Below are 21,911 nucleotides of genomic sequence, written 5' to 3'. Positions count from 1 at the left end.
GTTGTAGTGCACACCATGTACTTGAATTATCAAGCACATACGCTTGTAGTATGAGTACACGTAGCACAAGTACGTGAAAGTACACATACTTGTAGCACAAGTACTCACACGTACTTGTAGCACGAGTACGCCTAGTTACACGTGCTTCTAGTACAAGTACATCCACTTGTAGTACCTAACACATACATGTATTACAAATACACGCAAGTTCACGTACTTGTAGGACAAGTACACGCAAAAACAGGTAATTGAAGTACAAGTACACATGCTTGATGCTTGTAGTACCAAGCACGTACTTTTAGTACAAGTACACATGATTGTAGTGCACAGCACGAACTTGTATTGCAAGTGCACGCAAGTACACGTACTTGGAGTACAGGTACACATACTTGTGGTACCAAGTATGTACTTGGTATACCAGTACATGTGGTTTATGAACATGGAAAAACACGTACTTGTAGTACAAGTACGCATGCTTGTAGTACCGACCACGTACTTGTATTACCAAGCACATCTGCTTGTAGTGTGAGTACACATACTTGTAGCACGAGCACACGCAAGTACACGTACTTGTAGCGCAAGTACACGCAATTGTAGAATGAGCACACACAAGTACACATACTTGTAGTACAGGTACGCATACAGTACTTGTGCTACCAAGTACGTACTTGTAGTACAAGTACACATACTTCTAGTACCAAACAGTTACTTGCAGTACCAAGTACACAAACTTGTAGTACCAAGAAGGTACTTGTAGTACCAAGTACATGTACTTGTGATTTAAGAACATGCCAAAACACCTACTTGTAGTACAAGTACACATGCTTGTAGTACCAAGCAGGTACTTGTAGTCCTATTACACATTCTTATAGTACCAAGTATGGACTTGTAGCCAGGGCCGGCCCAGGCCATTTGGGGGCCCTAAGCAAAATAATGCCAAGGGGCCCATATTTTTGGCCCACCATTTCGTCACAGTGTACTGTGAAACCCATACATGCAATCCAACCTATACGTCCATATTTTGTATGTTAATCAGATTTTGTTGCACTGCATACTTCAAACTTCTCACCCCAAGTGATTTGTCAGTACTTACAGTAGATAGCGCCATTTTTCTAAAAGAGGAAAGAAAGAAGTTAAGGAAGAACTTATTTTTTTAAGCTTGTAATCAAGTATCAAAACTCACAAAAGTCAAATAAAGCAAACTGTAGTAAACAAAATAGAATATAAATTAAACAATTGCCAGATTGGGGGCCCTCTAGTGGTCAGGGGCCCTAAGCAGCTGCATAGTCTGCGTATAGGTTGGGCCGGCCCTGATTACTATAATTTGTTTATATTTTATTTACATTTTTGAATGTTGTAATTATCAGCATGGCCACGTAAAGATAGTTTGTATTTTTGGGAAAAAAAGAAGCATTAAAAATATTTCCGGACCAGAGATTGTAATTTTTTAAATTTTGGACCCTGAGGATTTTTAATTCATGACCCCTGATATAGTACAATAACTTGAACATGGAAAAACATACTTGCAATGCAAGTAATTGTAGTTCTAGAAGAAACGTTCATTCGCCCCCTCCTAGTCAAAACAGATTGGACATCTCATGCCATCAATGGCAGCCAGTAGGTTTTTGTTTTTTGACATGAGATCCAATTACCATAAATGTGGACCGTGAACAAAATTAACACCTCTCAGGTCTAGAAATCTTTTGTCTAAAAATGAACCAAAATACATATACAAGACTGAGGCGGCAATGTAATAGAAACGACATGAATTTATTAAATTTCCAAAAGGTTATTTACATTATGTACATAAACACACCCCACAGAACATACAGTAACACTCTGCACAAAACAGCCATGTGCAATGAGATTAGCATCTCTTCCAAATATACAGTGTATCAATAATCTCACTCAGCAGCAGAAAAGGCACACATGTTGATCACAATCACCCCATACACACACAATTACTGCATCTAGTAGGTCATACAACACTATTATGGGATGTGCTATGATAAATAACATTGGTCTTGCAGTGCTTCAATTGTTTTCCATAAATTAAAACAAAAAAGATGCATTAAAAAAATGTACAGTACAGAAACTACAATAGCTGGCATATGTTCAATTGACAGTCTACCTCACTTAAAGGAACATTCTGTAACTCTTGAGTGGTCTTTCAAAGACCGGCTTGACCTCAGTCCTAGCCTCTCGACGCTGGAGCGACCTTTCAGAGTTTCCAGGAACCAACCATTCAGGTGCGCTTGAAAATGTCCGACACCTAAATTCCCCTCCCGCTGTGCGCCAATCAGTCCTCCTCATTTTTGAAAAAAGTGCTCAGATAAAGCGAAAGCAGTGCTTCTCGCTTTAGCCATGTTGTGTCCCCATGGTGCATCAAGTTGGCAGATGTGTCAGGGTTTTAAATGGCTATCCTGTGGATGTACGTTAAAAAAAAAAAAAAATCAGCTAATGTACTTCTCATTTTGCGCGGTTGCTTTGTTTCTTACCGTTTTCTCGGTTTCACTTCCCAACCGTCACGACACTTGACAAATGTTAACGATTCACCGGGAGAGATCTCCATTTTCAATGGGTCTTGGGCACAGAAGGTAAATCTGCAAGACAAGAATCCATGAGAAAATATTCCTATTTCAGTCACTAGCTAAATCGAGCGCGTGTTCCTTGCTTACTTCTTCTGAGTTTCTCCGGCTTTCACGCGAATCCGTCGGATTTCCAGGACAGGTTTGGCAGGGGAGGGATTCCAGGCCCAGAAGCTCTTCTTAAAGTTCTTCCACACGGAATGGAAGGATTCGGCGTCACCTTCCCAAGTCAGGTGGATCTTCAGCAGGTCGCCGAGGTCCTTCTCAGTGAACACCAAGAAGGTGTTGGTCTGGTTCAGTCCGATGAGCTGGTTGTGGCTACGTGGGAGAAAACGCCATTAGAGTCTGCAACTAAATGCTACGGAGGCCCACGGGTGCCAGGGTAGAAAAAAAATATTTTTAATAGGTAATCTGTACCCACGGTTTAGCAATGAACCGGAAACAATAGCCCCCAATTTGGTTTGGTGGACACTCCCAACTGTACCCAGGGATTACTAATCTGGTAAACTGTGGGTACAGTTTAGTACTATGTACATATGGTTTAGCAATGATCCTGAAAGGATACTCCCCAATTTGGTTTACCCACAGATTGCTAAACTGTGGGTACAGTTTAGTAACTGGATACAGTTTAGTAACCTGTACACGCGGTTTAGCAATGGCCCGAAAACGATAGTCCCAATTTTGTTTGTTGTAGACTCCAAACTGTACCCATGGATTACTAAACTGTGGGTACTGTTAAGTAATCTGGTAAACTGTATTACTGGATTACAATCTGGTAAACTGTGGGTACAGTTTAGTCATCTGTACACACGGTTTAGCAATGAACCAGAAACGATACTCCCCAAATTGGTGGAGACTCCAAACTGTACCCACAGATTGCTAAACTGTGGGTACAGTTTGGTAATATGTACATACGATTTAGTTATGACCCAGAAATGATACTTCCATATTTAGTTTGGTGGAGACTACAAACTGTACCCACGGATTGCTAAACTGTGGGTACCATTTAGTAATCTGGTAAACTGTGGGTACAGTTTAGTAATATGTACACACTGTTTAGCAATGAACCAGAAACTATAGTCATACAATTGGTTTGTTGGAGACTCCAAACTGTACCCACACAGATTACTAAACTGTACCCACAGTTTAGTAATCTGTGAGTACAATACAGTAATCTGTACACACGGTTTACTTATGACCTGAAAACGATAGTCCTCAATTTGGTTTGGTGGAGACTACAAACTGTACCAACAGATTACTAAACTGTACCCACAGTTTAGTAATCAGTACACACAGTTTAGCAATGACCCTGAAAAGATACACCCCAATTTGGTTTGTTGGGGACTCCAAACTGTACCCACAGATTGCTGGTTACAGTTTAGTAATCTTGTAACTATGGGTACAGTTTAGTAATCTGTACACACGGTTTAGCAATGACCCGAAAACCATAGTCCCCAATTCGGTTTGTGGGTACAGTTTAGTAATCTTTACACATGGTTTAGCAATGACCCAAAAACCATAGTCCCAAATTCGGTTTGGTGAAGACTAAAAACATAACCCACAGTTTAGCAAAATATACTTACGGATTACTAAACTGTACCCAAAGTTTGGTAGTCTGGTAAACAGTGGGTACAGTTTAGTAATGCCCTGAAAATGATAGTCCCCAATTTGGTTTGGTGGAGACTACAAATTTAACCCACAGTTTGGCAAACTGTACCCACAGATTACTAAACTGTACCTACAGTTTAGTAGTCTGGCAAACTGTGGGCACAGTTTAGTGGTCTGGTAAACTGTGGGCACAGTTTAGTGGTCTGGTAAACTGTGGGCACAGTTTAGTGGTCTCTATCCATGGTTTAGCAATGTCCCGAAAATGATATTCCCCAATTTGGTTTGGTGGAGACGTCAAATTTAATATGTACCAATTTGTTGGAGAATTAAAACAACGACGGACCAGTTGCACACGTGTTACCTTTCAAAATTATTTGTGCAACCGCTGTGTAGCTGTTTACTTAGTCCGTCGGCGTTTGGAGTCTCTACCAAACCAAATTGGTGACTACAGTTCCGCGGTCATTGCTAAACTGTGGGTACAGATTACTAAACTGTACCCACAGTTTAGCAATCTTTGAGTACAGTGTGCTAAACATTGGGTTAAGTTTGTAGTCGCCACCAAACCAAATCTGGGACTCGTTTTCGGGTCATTGCTAAACCGTGGGTACAGATTACTAAACTGTATTCACAGATTACCAAACAATGGATACAGTTTACAGTAATCTGTGGATACGGACCACTAAACTGTGGATACAGATTAGCAATGAAAAGTGTATTTTCTCTACCCTGGCACCTGTATCCGTAGAATAGGGTTTCAAGGTACTCAAAACGCTCTACTCACACATCAACAAAAATGTCTTCGGTGTCGTTATGAGCTCCGATCAATTTAACGTAGAAGGTCGGGTCGGCGTCGTCAGCCTGCTTTTTGTTGAACACGTGCATCTTCATCTGGTAATGGTAACCTTCAAGGTAATGAGATTGGGTTAATGATTTATCAGCAAGTCATTCACGGACAATCACGAGACTTTGGGTTAATAATAACAAGACGCAACAAAGTTGACTCAATGCCAACTTCCTGTTTAAACAAGATGCAATAAAGTTGCTAAGAGCGATATCAGAAGATGGGGACTCACCTCCGAAAGGCATGTCCGCACGAGTCTTTAGATACATTTTGCTGTTGCGTCTCTTGCGCATCTTGCGGGTCTCGTAGCCGATGTTATTGCAGCGGTTCTTTCGGCAGCTCAGGCAGATGCCCTTCATGAAACGATCCGGGTCGGTGCACTGGAAAGCGTAGCTCACGTGGTCCCGGTTCATCAGGGAGTCGACGAAAAGGTGCACGGCTCGCTCATGTTCGCACTTTACCGCTTCCATGAAGTCTAGCGTTGGGGGAAGTCCGCGTCATTTCAAACAGATCGACTAAGGAGCGAAGCTTGCTCGGTCGGATGACTTACCGCCGGTAGCGGATAGCACTTCGCCTAGCGAGCACCCGGGTTGGACTTTGCCACCGTTGGGGTAGATATCAACATCCCCGATTGGCCGTTGGATCCCGATGCTTACTCCCAGGGCTTCCCGGGTGTACGTGTGGAGGACATCCACGAAATCTGCGTCACCTGGAGAGAGGCGCTCCTCCTCCTCCGCGTCCTCAAACATCGGCCCGGCTGGGTCCAAACCTAACAAACCAACCAGACATTACACTAATTAGTTGAATTAAGGACAACTTCAACTCACGTTTATAAATGAGAACACGATGGGAGAGCGCCAACCGGTCATACCCGTGATTCTCCCAAGGGATCCTCGAACGTGCGTTCCCGCGTAGCCCGCTACGTGAGCCCCTAAGCTGTAGCCGATCAGGTGCACCTTCTCAAGAGGCAACTGCAGCTCATCCTGTTCCAAAACAAAAAAAATGACGACATCAGCAGCTGCTACAACGAACAAATGCTGGTTGTGGGCCAGCTACGCTCAGTTAACTTGGACAAGGCCCTCTTCCACACTACGCTGCCTCTGCCATCTGTCCCGCCGGAACTCTTTGTTCGCAGAGCATTGAGAAGCGGCCCAGAAAGTCTTTCTGGCTCGGTATTTGTACACCGATCCAATTTTAAGCTAGTACAAATGCAGCATTTTACAGCGTGAACGCGAGCTGTCATTCAAGACTTCTGGTGGAACTGAACTACAATAACCTAGAAAGCAAGATTGATTGTTCCATATATCCGCAAAGAATATATTACACATATCAATCTGGGAAAAGACTGCGATTAGCTGGCAACCAATTCAGGGTGTACCCCACTTACTGCCCATAGTTAGAAGGATTGGCTCCAGCACCCCCGTGACCTTAGTTAGGATACGCAGCTCGGAAGATGTATGAATCTGGGAAAGACCCAATTTGGACCAGTTTCTTGAGAGGAACCTTCAAAAAAATTCTCATCATGCTAGCGAAAACGCAGTTTTTCGTGTCAAAAAAGCTTTTGGTGGTGTTTTTTGCTCCTCTTTCAATGAGGAAATTAAGTGTATTTCAGAGAAGTGTTGGAATATTGACCTATCTACAAGAACAGCTTTGCATTCTGCCATAGTATTCAAGCAGATTGTTGCTTCCTGCTCCTGTCTGAAGCGTCGCCTTCTTTCCCCTGATTGGCTTGCTACCAGAAGGCGACCAATCCACAGTATAATGGCTTAGTTCAAGGAAGAGCAAAAATACAGTTTCCCATCAAAAAAGGCTTTTCGTGACGTTCTTTGCTCTTCTTTCAATGAAGTATTTCCGACCATAGTTCAGAAATTGACCTATCAACAAGAGCCGCTTTGCACTCCGCCACAGTATTCAAGCAGATCATTGCTTCTTGGACATGTTTGTTGCTCCTGATTGGCAGGAACATTAGATGCCCAGGAAAGTCATGATGAATCAGGAAGTAAAGTCTAGAACAACAGGCTATTGCTATCCGTTTTTTAGTGTCGCAAAATCAGTTATGATCTTAAGTTTACATTTAGAGCAGGGTTCCACATTGGGCCGCAGTGGGTGCTGGATGGTGAAGAAGGAGCTGAGCCGAAAGGCGAAGCTCTCGATTTACCAGTCGATCAATGTTCCTAACCTCGCCAATGGTCATAAGCTGTGGGTCATGACCAAAAGAACAAGATCCGGGATACAAGCGGCCGAAATGAGTTTCCTCCGCAGGGTGTCCGGACTCTCCCTTAGAGATAGGGTGAGAACCTGGTCATCCAGGAGGGACTGTGTCAAGTCGCTACTCCTACGCGTTGAGAGTAGCCAGTTAAGGTGAATTGGGCATCTGGTTCGGATGCCTCCCCGGAGAGGTGTTCTGGACATGTCCCACTAGAGGCCCCAGGAACGACCCAGGACATGCTGGAGAAAGTCTCTCGGCTGGCCTGGGAATGTCTTGTGATCCTGCTGGAGCAGCTGGTTGAAGTGGCTGGGGGAAGGGAAGTCTGGGCTTCCCTGCTAAAGCTGCTGCCCTCGCGACCCAACCCCGGATGAAGCTGTAGATCACAGGTGTCAAACAGATTCCAGAAAGGCCCAAGTGGGTGCAGGTTTTCTTTCCAACCAATGAAAAGGACACCTTTTCACCAATTAGATCTTTTACATGTGTAATCAGTTAAACTTTGTCAGGTGCTGCTTGTTTCAGCAGGAAGTTCATCGGTTAAACTCTCTGCGTTGTATCGGTTGGAACAAAATCCAGCACCCACTTGGCCCTTTCTGGAATCGGTTTGACACCTGTGCTGTAGATGATGGATGAATGGATTTCTTTCCAACAAAAGAGGACAACGCATTTGCACCAATCCGGTGTCTTACAAGTGTAATCAATTGATTGTAGTCAGGTGCTGATTGTAGTCAGGTGCTGCTTGTCTTAGCAGAAGTCTCTTTGGTTAGACGGTCTGTGCTCGATCGGTAGGAACAAAAACTAGCGGCCCTCGAGGACCCATTTGGACACCCCGGATTTAGAAGGTTTTGATTAAGACTCCCAAAAGTCTGTTTTGTCTCTGTTTTTGACTGGTCAGCCGGACGGACTGTGTTAAGAATCGAGACAGAAACAAGCAGAGACTGTCTCGTTTTGGTCTCAGATAGTTTGGTCTTTAGCGCAACACTACTATCTACCTATTTTCTCTGCATACTCTCATAAGGGTTTCTTGACCCGCTTTCAGATGGACTGTCTTAAGAGTCATACCTGAAGCCAGTCGAGAAGGGCAGCGATGTCCTGGCCGACGGTGTGCGTGTGGTTGACGGCGTCTGGGTAAAGTTGTTGAGCCATGGGGATCCAGTCCACCACGATTACGTTAGCCTCGTTCTCACGCAGCATGACTGCCGCCACCAACTTCTGCATCCAGTCCTCGAAAATACCACTCATCTAGATTGGGGATAAACCACACGCCGCATTCAAATTAGCTTTGTATTCAGACATGGCTATGCAACACAAGATGCGTTTGTGTATACCGTCCAGCCGTGGATGATGAAGATAGTCTTGGCCGTGGCGTTAAATCCGCACTCCTGCAGACAATCTCTGTTGCCGGCCTGCAGGTAGCAGCCCTCCTGGTCCAGATCTAAACTCTTCCTCATGTTGTACTTGACGGTGGCATCTAGAGGGACGACCTCGGTTGGGAACTCATCTCCACCTGATTGTTCAAAGCATTGTTTCGTTAATGATGACTGTAAAAATATTTGTCGACGAACAATTTTTTCCCAAGATGATGGCGAGAGGCGAGAGTGTGTGACATTTTCCTATTGTACGTGTAATGAGTGCGTTGTGCTGCTACTCTCCCTCTCTGCCATTTATGTCGTCCTCCAAGCTAGGCTTCGCTCCAGGCTTGCTTATTTGGAAACACACGTTAAGATTTGTTTTCTTGGCAAGAGAATATGCAGTGTTGCTTTAGTGTTTAAAAACCTGTGCTGAGTGATCATAACACACTAAATGTTAGCATAGAGTTCGAGTTAGCATTAACTTTGCGTAGCGAGCATCCTTCTGAACTGTTGTGTGGTTTTCATTTTGTCCTGCACCCCTACTCCCACCCACACTGCCACTGGTGACTAGTGGTAAACTCATTCACTACCAAAAATGTATAAACATTGTTTTTCATGCCAGGCTGCGCTACAGGCTTGCTTGTTTTGAAACACATGGTAAGATTTGTGTTGTGTATGTTGTCCCAGGCCTCAGGACAATAGGGGCCCCTGAATGACCCTTAATTTATTTTACATTCAGATATTTTTTATTGAAATCCTTGTCTGATTAAATATTATGTTCTACTCTGTATAAACTTAAAAACTAACATATTAAATATTTCAAATATATATTTTTTCCTTTTTTTTTTTTTTTCCCCACAATGCCCCCCCCCCCCCCCCCCCCCCCCCCCAAACCCCTCTGTCTTAGCAGAGAATGGTTTGAACCCGCTTTGGCGCACTCAAGGCTACACTACGTACGGACCCTGAAGCGGGAAATTAAAATCTGTCATTGTTATAAACCAGGGCTGGCCCAGGCCATTTGGGGGCCCTAAGCAAAATAATGCCAAGGGGCCCATATTTTTCGTCACAGTGTACTGTGAAACCCATACATGCAATCCAACCCATACGTCCATATTTTGTATATTAATCAGATTTTTCGTTTCTCTGCTCCAGAAGGATAAATTCTCTTCGACATATTTGTGCATCAATTTTCCAAGCAAGTTTGAGCACCAATCATTGCAATGCAGGTTCAACGTCACTCCCCAGATTGCCAGATTGTAATAACAAGAAAATGGACGTTTGCACTGATACACGACAATGCGCGACACATTATTCACGATGCTCTATTAACAACGTATAAAATGAGGTTCCCAGATTGGGGGCTCTTAGTGGTCAGGGGCCCTAAGCAGCTGCATAGTTTGTGTATAGGCTGTTGTTATAAACCCTAAACAGGGCGAGTCGTCATAAATCAGGTGCGCAGAGAACAAAAAAAAGAAAAACAGATGAAGATCATAGAGTTGAACGAGAAGTTTTTTAAATAGGGGACAAGAAGCCAGAGAACTAGGGGTAGAGTTGGCTGTGGACGGTGATGTCTGTAAGTGAACAACAGCCGCTAACACTGAACGTTTACATTCGCGATCACAGTATCCAAAGCCTGATTCGAGTGTCACCGGCCGCTTGTAGCCTATTGAGCTGCCATATGACAAGACATGCTGCTCGCGTTGAGCCGAGGAGAGAGAAGGTGATGGGAGATCAGGGATATATGTTAGTCTGTGGGGAGCAGGTGCGCGATGCTGAACAGGGTCTGGTGGCTGGATTTATCTTGGGTTTACAACCCCACTGTTTATTATAGCAAACACTAATACCTGTGTTTAGTTATACCGTTTTGTTGCTTAGCAGGCTGGCATAGCACTCTCAGTTTGATTGTACTGTAGCCTACATGGGACAATAGATTTTTTATATTGTGTCACATCACATTACGGTCTGTTAAATTTAACTGTCCATCTCAAATTAAATAATTTTAAAATTTACACATTCATTGCTTCCAAAGCGTTAAAAGTAGTACGCATGTTGTTGTGACAAGCCGGTGGCAGGGGTGGGTGTGGGGCTATAATGGTCTCTTGTCCCCAGGCCCCTGCAAGTCTGTTGACAACCCTGCACATATGTACAGTATATACTTCTGATAAGGTGATGGGTGCCATACCTAATCTCACAAAGAGATATCTGCCAAACCCTTTTTGTGTTAGATGATATTTATATAGTCACTATTTTTCACTGTTTGTCTGCTGCATATAACCCGTTTTGACCATAGTATGTAGTACAAAAACACCTATGAGCATACCTGCTGTTTCTTTTGAATTATCAAATGGAAAACTATACAGTCTTTTTTTTCTCCGTTTAATGTTTCTCCTAAAAAGTTGAATAAATATTATCAAGCGTCAAACGTTTCGTTGAGCTTATCTGGTTGTCAATGGGACATCAATTTTACAAATTTGGATGTAAAAATTGGGATTTAAAACAATTTTTTTTTTGTCTTTTTGGGTCCAAAATCTCGATTATAATTGGTCAGTGAAGAAAACAACAGTTTGGACATGAAGGTTATTGCGTCTTGAATAAACGGACCCAACCAAGCCATTGTAAAGAATATTTTCTTTGACAAATGTAACATTAAAAGCATGCAAATTTGAACAGAATAGGCTCAGGTGTTAAAGGGTTAAACCCCTGGAGTACTGGCGGTACTACAGATTGGTTTTATTTCAAGTATTTACAGATCAATTTATAAAGAAATATTGGCACTGGCAGTGAATAATCATGTTACAGTACCACTGACTGCAATAGACGTCTAATCAATTTGAACTGTAAAAGCCTTGGAGTCAAATGTGGCATTTTTAAACCTCCAGAATCTTACGTAGGCTGCTTGAAAGCCACCGAGATGCTCTAAAACCGTCTATCTCAGAGTTCAAGACTTTCACACAGTCATATTTCTCCATAATTGCACATCATTATGGCACTCCCGATAATTCCAGCACATTCACAATTGGAATTATGTTATCTCATAAAACGCAAGGTTCAAAGCACATAATCACGTTCAGTGCAAGTTATTGAGTTAACTATGAACATGTAGACATTTGTAAAACGAGTTTTTGCTAGTTTGTCACTAGTAGATGTCTAATCCATTTTGAATTGGGAGGGCTGGAATCCCTTTCATTTCAAATGGATTGGACATCTATTGCCGTCAATGGCAGTTAAATATAATATTATAGAAGTATAAAATAAAAAATCTTTAAAATTAACTTAAGAGTTACTTGGGGCCTTTTAATAAGTTAAACAAACATTTGTATTAATGATGGGGGATGGCTTAATAATTATTGATAAATTTGAATAGCTGTCTAAATCTTAACACACCACTCAAAAAATATAAACATAAAAAGACGCAATCTTACCGTTTTGTGCATGCGTAAAGGCAGCAGCAGCGCACAGCAGCAGAGTGCACAGCAAATGTGCCGTTCGAATCATTTCTAAGCCAATTTGATTGCCCAAAACGCCAGCAGCGATAAAAAGGAGCACGTGAAGCCGGCCGCGGTGCGTCTTTTTCGGTCACTCACTCAAGAGCCGGTGCGGTGCGCCCTCGTTCAACCGAAAAATTTCTATGAAGTCGCGTCAAGGCGCTCATTAGAGTTTTAAATAGTTCCTCCTGGGTTGAGTCATCTGATCATCGGCTGATCTGCCGCGCGTCTGATTGGTCAAACCCCCGTTTGTTTACGTCGGGGGGCGTGGTTAGAGATGAATGAAGTTGTAGTAAGGAGACGCGCAACGCGCGCAAGGAGAAAAACGTGTTGCGCCAGAATGAAGGTCATGTATTTGTTGCCTGATTCAAACAATGTGTAGAATGAACACATGGCTGCAGGGGGAGGGAATGCTTTTAACACCAATTCCCATTGGTGACTACAATAGCAGCCTGCACTTTCGCTGGAATGTCTTAAAAGGCTAATATGGGATGGAGGGGAGGGGAGAAAAGGGTGGTGGACTGGGGAGCACCCACCACCATTCTCCGTGAAAGCATCACCCCCACCTTCAATCCTTCTTTCTTTTCTTGGCTCGCAGCCAAAGCATCAGCTTAGTTCACTTTCAATTCATGAGGGTGCTACTATAACAATGAGGTGAATATTGTGTGTGTGTGTGAGTTGTGGGGGCTGAAAGAAAAATACTCATTGGCAAGCATTGACGAGGATAGACGTCCAATCCATTTGAAGTGGGAGGGGCTGGCAGTGATTTCATCATCATGTGCTTTGAATGCACTGAGATCATTTTTGGCACCCAATTCTGATACAGTAGTCCCCTGGTTGCGAACGAATTCTGTTCCAACACTGGCGACTTAACCCGAATTTCCGCGTAAATCGGAAATAACTATTTAAAAATTCAAAATAACTACCAAAAAATGTCCAAAAGTATTATATTTTGTTTAATGATGGAGGATGCACTGCCCTCTGGTGGCAGCGTTGGGTCTGGCTGGACTGTCGTCTTGTATGACTCGGGGGGGGGGGGGGGGGGGGGCAGTGTATGGTAGTAGATTTGTGTCTTTATTATTCAATCAAAAAAAAAAGTTGCTTCAATCAAAATATATATTTTCAATCGAAGAAAAAGTCACTTCAATCAAAAAAAATGGTTTTGAATGCAAAAATAAATTTGAAACTCAAAAAAATATATTTGATAACTATTTTTCTTTGATTGAATTTTTTTTTTTTTTTTTTTTTTATTTTTCATGTAATTTTGCGCTTGGACCACATTTTGGCTAGGACATTTCTGTCTTTATTATTCTATCCAAAAATAAGTTGCTTCAAACAAAAAAACATATATTTTCAAAAGAAAAATCACTTCAATCAAATTTTTTTTAAAAAAATTCAATCGTAGAAAAAAGGTTTGAATGTGAAAAAATATTTGAGACGCAGAAATTCGCATTTGAACACTTTATTTTTCATTCAAACTGTTTTCTTTGATTGAAATGATCCTTTTTGTGCTTGAGCCATATTACGGGTAGGACATTTGTGTCTAAATCGTTCAATCGCAATAAAAGTTGCTTTAATCAAAAAACAATTTTTAATCAAAGAAAAAAATCATTAGCAAAAATATTTTTGGGGGAAAATTTTTTTTTTAATTTGAATTTTTTTTTTTTTTTTTTGAAGTGTCACTTTTTTTTGAAAAGCAAAACGTTTTAAACTTTTTTTATTTTTTAAAGTGGAGAAAGTTTTGAATGAACTTTTTTTTTTCGATTGAATCATTTTGACACAAAGATTCAACTTCAACGCTACGTCCGGCATGTTTGAGTGGCAGGTGACTACGTCAATGGCATAAGAGTATGAAGCAAGAATAATGGCCACCAGGGCTCCATCCAGCCATCGGACTGTGCTGGAGTCCAAGCCAAATATAGGGCACCGGTACAGGGGTGTGACATTGGCATCTCACCTAGCCAAAATGTGGTCCAAACGCAAAATTACATGACTTCAATCAAAAATGCTGTTTCAATCAAAAAAAAAAACTTGACTTAAATAAAAAAAAAAAAAAAAATCCAATCAAAGAAAAATAGTTTTCAAATATATTTTTTTGAGTTTCAAATTTATTTTTGCATTCAAACACTTTTTTTTTTTTTTTTTTTAATTTAAGTGACTTTTTCTTCAATTGAAAAATAAAGGCACAAATCTACCTCCATAGCAGTGAAGTAAAGTAGTGTTTTCAACCTTTTTGTAGCCACAGCCAAGGGTTAATTTGTGCCGGATCCTGCTAGAACAAGATTCCAGCACCTCTTGTGAATAGAACATAATAATAATTTTTAAAAAAGATTTTAAAAAATGTATGAAAAAAATAATAATATGCATAAATTCATTCACAGAACAAATCCAGAGAATTGCATGTTGTTAATAAAAAATTCATAGGCGGAGTTTGACTTTTGGGCAGGGGGGCACAACATGTTGATGACCCCGAAATGCAGTGTCAGCAATAAAATTAACTTACAAGAATATTTATAATAATAAGTTGACAATGAGCGTTTTTTGTTTTCCATGATTCTTGAGGGGAATTCTAAATCAGGCTGCTAAGGCGATACTTTTCGCCAAGATTGTCATCCATTGAATACGGTACGTCTGCCAGTGTCGTGCCAATGTAGTTACCCCAGTCAAAAATTGTATCCCCTGGGCGGAGCCATATGGAGGTAGATTTGTGTCTTTATTATTCAACCCAAAAAAATGTCGCTTCATTTTTTTAAAAAATGTGTTTGAATGCAAAAACAAATTTGAAACTAAAAAAAAAAAAAAATGCAGATGAAAGCTATTTTTCTTTGATTTTTTAAAAATTTATTTATTGAAGTCAAGTTTTTTTTTTATTTAAGCAAATTTTGTGATTGAAGTAACGTTGATTTGTTTTTGGGCCACATTTTGGCTAGGACATTTGTGTCTAAATTATTCAATGAAAAAATAAGTTGCTTCAAAAAAATATGGATTTTAAAAAACAAAATCACTTCAATCAAAAATAGAACAATTTCAATCATAGAAAAAGTTTTTTTGAATGCGAAAAAATATTTGAGATTGAAAAATTTGCATTTGAACACTTAATTTTTCATTGAAAAAGTTTTCTTTGATTGAAGCAATCCTTTTTGTGTTTGGGCCATATTATGATTCTGACATTTGTGTCTAAATCATTCAATCCCCCCAAAAAGTTGCTTCAATCAAAAAAAAAATGTTTTCAGTCAAAGAAAAAAATCATTTAAAATTTTTTTCAAACATTTTTTTAGTTTTTTAAAATTATATACAAAGTAAATGACCGTCCAAGGTGCTCGAAAAATAAGTTTGACCCATTATAAAAATATATCATTTTGTTCATTTCATTCATTTTAGTTGCAGTTTTATTGCTTTTAAACTTTCATATATATATAGGAAAGTCAATTACATACAATGACACTTTTCGGACACCAGGGCGGGCCTGGTCCCACTGCCCCCCCCCCCCCCCCCATAAAATCCGCTTATGAAAAAATTTACATCATTTAAAAGCGTCGGAGATTTGTTGATGAATTGAAAAGCTGGAGCAACAAATCACGCCCCTGAAAAAAAAAAAAAAAACACAAGAAAGCCCGCAAATAGTTTGCTGAAGACATGTCAACAAAGCATATGGATTACTGGAACCATGTCCTATGGTCTGATGAGACGTGCGGGTGTCTTCAGAAGAGGCTTCCTACTGAGGTGACAGCCATGCACACCAATTTGATGTAGACTGTGGCTTTTGGTCTGAGCACTCACAGGCTGACCCCCCAAATCTTCAATCTCTGCAGCACTCCTGTAACGAGGCACACGACATTTTGCAGGGAAAATGACAAGCAGTACTCAATTTGGACATTTAGGGATGTACTCACTTTTGTTGCCAGTGGTTTAGATATTAATGGCTATATTTGGAGTTATTTTGAAAGGAAAATAAATAAACTCTATTATATAGGCTGCACATACACTACTTTTCATTGTGTCAAAGTGTCATTTTGTTAGTGTTGTCGCATGAAAACATATAACCTAATTTTCGCACTATAGACCCTACTCACCTACGTCACAAAATGGGCGTGTCGCTGTTTCCGGCCGCCATATTGTACCTCTTTTTTAGACCTATTCTCATTGTTTTCAATTAGACGAGCAAGTTATAGAGCAATTCATGGAAGCCCCGGTGTTATCTGACGCTGTAAACTCATTGGATCCGTTGCATAAAAGGCGTTACGTGGAAAAGCTTCAGTTTATCCATTCGCCAGATCCGTATTTCATGCCTAAATCGATGTTTTTCGACCCGCTGGCTTCGCCTGACATCTGATATCCTGATATTTACAATTATCTTGTCCACACAAAATCAGCCTATTCTCACGAAAGTTTGAAAAACTTTAAGAGCTTGGAGACTTATAAATGCTACGTTGCTGGTTGGGTGAAACAGGTCCTCGTACACGAAAATTCTGCAGGAATCTTGTGCTTGGAAGGTGAGTTACGAAATTTTCAATTCAAAATCTTTTGTTCTTGCTTACATCCACTGTCAATTCTAATGTATTTCATATCATTTGTCAATGGAGCTAGGCTTTTAATGTTTATATGGTTTAGCGATAGCACTCTCACTATATACATATATAATACGTAATAAATATGAAGTGCGATAGCACTACTCCAAATTGTCCCTAGTTGAATTTATTTTTTGGCTTTTGACCTCAATAGTGAAAATGTAAATTAATTGTATGACAACTGTCTGATTATCCTCTTATAATTATATATTTTCAGGTAGTTCATTCACAACGTCTGAGTGTATGTTGTCGGCGATTAGCCTAGCAATGATCTTAATTGTGGTTGTCAGCCCAAAACCCTCTAAATATATATTAAATGCATGTTGCCAGATATAAAATGACTACGACATAATCTGTGGTAGTCGTTTGGAGCCCAGTTTTCTCGTCGAATTGCAGCAGTCAATCTCGGTCTCCTCTTCGGCTCTCTCGGAATACGGTAAAAATTCAAGTCTCTCCGTCTATCTTCTCTGTTTTTGCAACCGACCGCCACACACGACTTCACCATTTTGATTATTAATGTTAACGAGCAGAAAAACACGCCATAATAGGAGGAATTTACGAAGCGCTAATGCATTAACATGACTAGTATCCGGACAACATGGCGCGGGGGCGTGGCTGTGACGTCACGTGAGTAGGGTCTATAAGGCGCACCTGACTATAAGCCGCCACCCACAAAAATTGGCATGAAAACGGCATTTGTTAATAGATAAGCCACACCGGACTATAAGCCGCAGCTGTCCTCACTCTATTATGGGATATAAACACCAAAAGATATTAACCGGTAATACTTCATTTGACAGCAAAATCAAACGACTTTCATAAGACCAAATGAACCCCCATGAAGCTTTGAACCATTTGGTTGCAAAGCTTCATTTGGTCATCACTGCTCCCTTGGGCGAGACAGTCAACCTCTGCTACCACCTGCGGTCACTATTGTTGTCCAACATGCCTCCTAGCATGCATTGCAGCGCGACAGATGCAAAATAACTATCAAAATTCATGTTCTGTGTTAATTATTTCTTCAGTTACTGTTCCAGTTGTTTCATTATTGCTAGTTATGGTATTTGGTAACACTATATTTGACAGTGGCGCCATAAGACTGTCATTAGACAATGATAATTATGATATGACACTGTCATGAGCATTTATGAATGCTTATAACAGAGGTCATTTAGTGTTATCTGGCAAATTATCTCACTTTGGATGTAAAAATTCAAGCTGGATATAAATGGAGTTAGTGACATCATTTGCCAGATGACACTTAATGACATATGCATTCAGTAATGCCCATGACAGTGTCATGTCATAATTATGATGGTCTTATGACAGTCCTATGACACCGCTGTCAAATAAAGTGTTCCATTTTAACCGAAATAAATCAACAAATAGGCCGCACTGCACTATAAGTCGCAGGATTCAAAATGAAGGAAAAAAGTAGCGGCTTATAGTCCGACAATTACGGTACTTAAATATCTGCAAATATGCGAGGGGTGTACTCACTTTGTGATACACTGTATGTTTGTGTATGCATTTATAATTAAGTTCACAGCTACAGTTTGTGGAGTTATGTGCGAGCAATTTGCTATGAGAATTGTAAATATGTTAGCATTCATAGCATTTAAGATAGCGGACTTTTGCTAAGCAAATTAGGCTAATTTGATCTACTAAATTTATATTTTGATCAGACAAGATGGACGTTTGAACACCAGTTGTTTTGTGTCAAGTGTTTTATTGTTAAAACGCGTGCCATTTTGAACATAAGTGTGCGTATGTGTGTTAGTTTTACAAATAGTCAAAATTAAAATTCAAAATTGCTTCAAAAATGCTTTGTTTGCCATCTGTAAAGCTGAAAAACTTCACGTTTAGTGAGGACAGAACACGTTTAATAAAGTAAAGTAAAAAATAAGACACTGTGACGTACAATAAGGTACTGTTTATGCGACCAAAATAAATAATTTTTAAAAAACGACTAGACAAAATGGTGGGCGAGACTCCTTCCTCGTAAAGTTGAAATCATGTAAATCGAGTATGTATTAACTACCAGTATTTTGTTTAACGAAGCAGGATACGCTGCCCTCTGGTGGCAGCGTTAGGTCTGGCTGGACTGTTATCTTGTGTTGACATGGGGAGCAGACTCATCTGACATGGATAAAGGACAGCTGCGCTCTGGTTTGGCCCATATAAGGCTGTTGTAAGTTGTTTCAGCTAATGTATGTTTGTGTATGCATTTGTCATTAAGGGACGTTAAGAGGTACGTCGTAACCCGGCGACTACCAGTACTGTGATGTGGTGGTACGAACGTCTATACATACTAAATTTTCAGGTTGTTGGTTATTGGCTCTTGGTACTAAATCATAATAATAATTTGTGGCAGCCCACAATTTTCTCAATGCATTGACATGTGACATTTAGAGTCACTCAGCACAATGGAAGAAACGAGTACGCTCTCTCACGGTGACGCGTGTGCAGACATCCTCTTTTTGTTTTGTCACGGGCTTTTCTTTGGAAATGTCTCGCAATGTTACACGACAATCAAGAAGTCATGTTTAGATTGTTCATAGTTTTATTTTTTTGGATAGGCGGAGAGGTAATAAATGAGTCAAAGTGAAATCTGTCAGTAATGCAAATTCTACAGGCTTTTTTCTTTGATTCTTACTTCTTTAATTTAGATTTTTTTTTAGATTAATCAGGGGTGTCAAATGTCCAATCCCGCCCCCTAGCGGGTGTGTTCTGCCAGACAGGCATGTTGTAGCTCATTTATGCTGTAACTGTACATTAGGGATGGGCGGATCGATACCAAAATATCGATATTTCGATCCAGCGCGTTAAATTTTAGGTATCGATCCCCAAGCAAAAGTATCGATATCTGGAATTAATATATTATATTTTCTATGTCAATTTTTGGGGATATTTTTGTGCACACTTTTTGTACTACTTTTCCCTTTCGCATTCTACACGCACGTAAGCAGTGCACACACATAAGCAGTGCACCGGTGTGTGCTCCCACCCCCATTCACGTCCCTATCCTGTGTCGAGCAGCATGCTTTTCCTCTGCCCCTTTCACGCCTAATTTCTTACTTAACCTTATTATTATTTCTTATTCATTTATTATTATTTCTTGTGAAATTATGCTTCATATTTCTGTTTTTTTCATGAAATGTTTTTCCATATTTTTTTATGTTACAAACAATTAAATGCTTGATTTCTCATGTTTTGTTGCTACTTATTTTTATTTTGTTAAAGGTCTGTTTCAATTTTTTCAAGATCTGTTTTTTAAAATGTATTTATTTATTTATTTCAAAATCTGTTTGAAAATTGTGTTAGTAAAATAAAATTCAAAAACGGCAAGTGACTTGATTATTGGATTTGTTTTTAGCGATCTACCATGTGAGGGCGGTAACATGCTACTATTAATTCGTTCTTTAATTAGATCAAAAATATTTAATTTAGGTAGATTAAAATTTGATCAAATACAACGTGTAGCAGGGAAATGTTCTGTGCATATGAATTTAAGTGTCATGGTTAAAGAGTGAGACTGACTTATCAGATTTTGTTGATAATGGATTGGTTTGTGAGTTTGTAGGGAAACTGCTTTGCTAGTTATTAAAAGCAGCAGTTTTTTCATTGCAAAGCATATTTGACACAAAGAGACTTAATAGTTTTTGAGTGCTTGATGTAGTTGTACATTAGATATCATCAGAAAGGCTGAGAACACTGCAGGGTTGTTATATATATACTGTATATATATATATATGTAATATGAACTTCCGGTATCGATATCGGGATCGCAATATTTGGCCTTGGTATTACTTGGTATCGGATCGAATCCAAAATCACTGGTATCGCCCAGCTCTACTGTACATACAAAATCACATGCTTTTATTTTGACATTATAAAACTGGAGATTTTTGTGCACTACAGCACTTGGCTCACTTCTATGTCTGCAGTTACATTCGTTCATTCGCATCCTACTGGTCAAAATGGATCGGAAGTCAAGCACCGTCAGTGGCAGCCAATGAGTTAACAAGGAAGTGACACAAAAAATGCCTTAAAACCATAGGCGGAGTTTGACTTTTGGGGCAGGGGGGGCACAACATGTTGATGACCCCGAAACGCAGTGTCAGCAATAAAATTAACTTACAAGAATATTTATAATAATAAGTTGACAATGAGCGTTTTTTGTTTCCCATCATTCTTGAGGGGAATTCTAAATCAGGCTGCTTAGGCAATACTTATCGCCAAGATCGTCATCCATTGAATATGGTACGCCCGCCGGTGTCGTGCCAGTGAAGTTACCTCAGTCAAAAATTGTATCCCAGGAGCCATATGGAGGTAGATTTGTGTCTTTATTATTCAATCAAAATATATATTTTCAACCCAAAAAAGTCACTTCAATCGAAAAAAAAAATGTGTTTGAATGGAAAAATAAATTTGAAACCCATGTGAAAGCTATTTTTCTTAGATTTTTTTTTTTTTTTTTTTTTGATTGAAGCAACTTTTTTGACTGAAGTAATGTTGATTTGTGTTTGGGCCACATTTTGGATACTACATTTTTGTCATTATTCAATCAAAAAATAAGTTGCTTGAAAAAATATATATTTTCCAAGCGCAAAATCACTTCAATCCAAAAAAGAAAAAATTCAATGATGGTAAAAATTTTTGAATGTGAAAAAATATTTGAGATTGAAAAATTTGCATTTGAACACTTAATTTTTCATCGAAAACGTTTTCTTTGATTGAAGCAATCTTTTTTGTGTTTTGGGCCGTATTACGGGTAGGACAGTTGTGTCTAAATCATTCAATCCCAAAAAAGTTGCTTCAATCAAAAAATAATATATATATTTTCAATCAAAGTAAAATCATTTGAAACTTTTTTTTTTTAATTTATATGCAAAGCAAATGACCGTCTAAGTTGCTAGTCACATAATCGGTTCGAAAAATAATTTTGACCCATCATACATTTTTTTTGTTCATTTTTGTTGCAGTTTTATTGCTATACAACTTATATATATATAGGAAAGTCATTTACATGCAATGACACTTTTCGGCCACTAGGGGAGGCCTGGCATGGTCATATAACAAGGGTCGCGATGCAGAAATCGCAGACATCAAGGAGTAGTCGAGATTTTCTTTTTCATATATTTACCCTATTAAAACGTTTTTTTTTTTTCAATTTTTCTTTGTTTGGATTGATTATTTATCCTCTAACATTATGGGGAGAAACGCGACGGTAACAAAAAAACACCATAAAAATACACAATTT

General features: G+C 39.7%; 1 protein-coding gene across 1 annotated transcript; it reads right to left on the bottom strand.

Moving 5' to 3' along the window:
• Positions 1-1,740: 1,740 nt before the first annotated feature.
• lipg (lipase, endothelial) lies at positions 1,741-12,232 on the bottom strand. The gene is made up of 10 exons (XM_057832021.1): positions 12,018-12,232; positions 8,572-8,750; positions 8,306-8,485; positions 5,909-6,020; positions 5,588-5,806; positions 5,270-5,512; positions 4,978-5,098; positions 2,679-2,906; positions 2,499-2,603; positions 1,741-2,423 (listed from the first exon to the last, which is right to left on the bottom strand). The coding sequence occupies exons 1-10, from the start codon at positions 12,088-12,090 to the stop codon at positions 2,411-2,413; spliced, it is 1,473 nt and encodes a 490-aa protein (XP_057688004.1). The 5' UTR covers positions 12,091-12,232; the 3' UTR covers positions 1,741-2,410.
• Between the last annotated feature and the right edge of the window lie 9,679 nt (positions 12,233-21,911).

The sequence above is a fragment of the Corythoichthys intestinalis genome, chromosome 3 (assembly GCF_030265065.1).
Source record: "Corythoichthys intestinalis isolate RoL2023-P3 chromosome 3, ASM3026506v1, whole genome shotgun sequence".
Classification (NCBI taxonomy): Eukaryota; Metazoa; Chordata; class Actinopteri; order Syngnathiformes; family Syngnathidae; genus Corythoichthys; species Corythoichthys intestinalis.
This window is presented reverse-complemented; position numbering and strand designations above follow the sequence as displayed.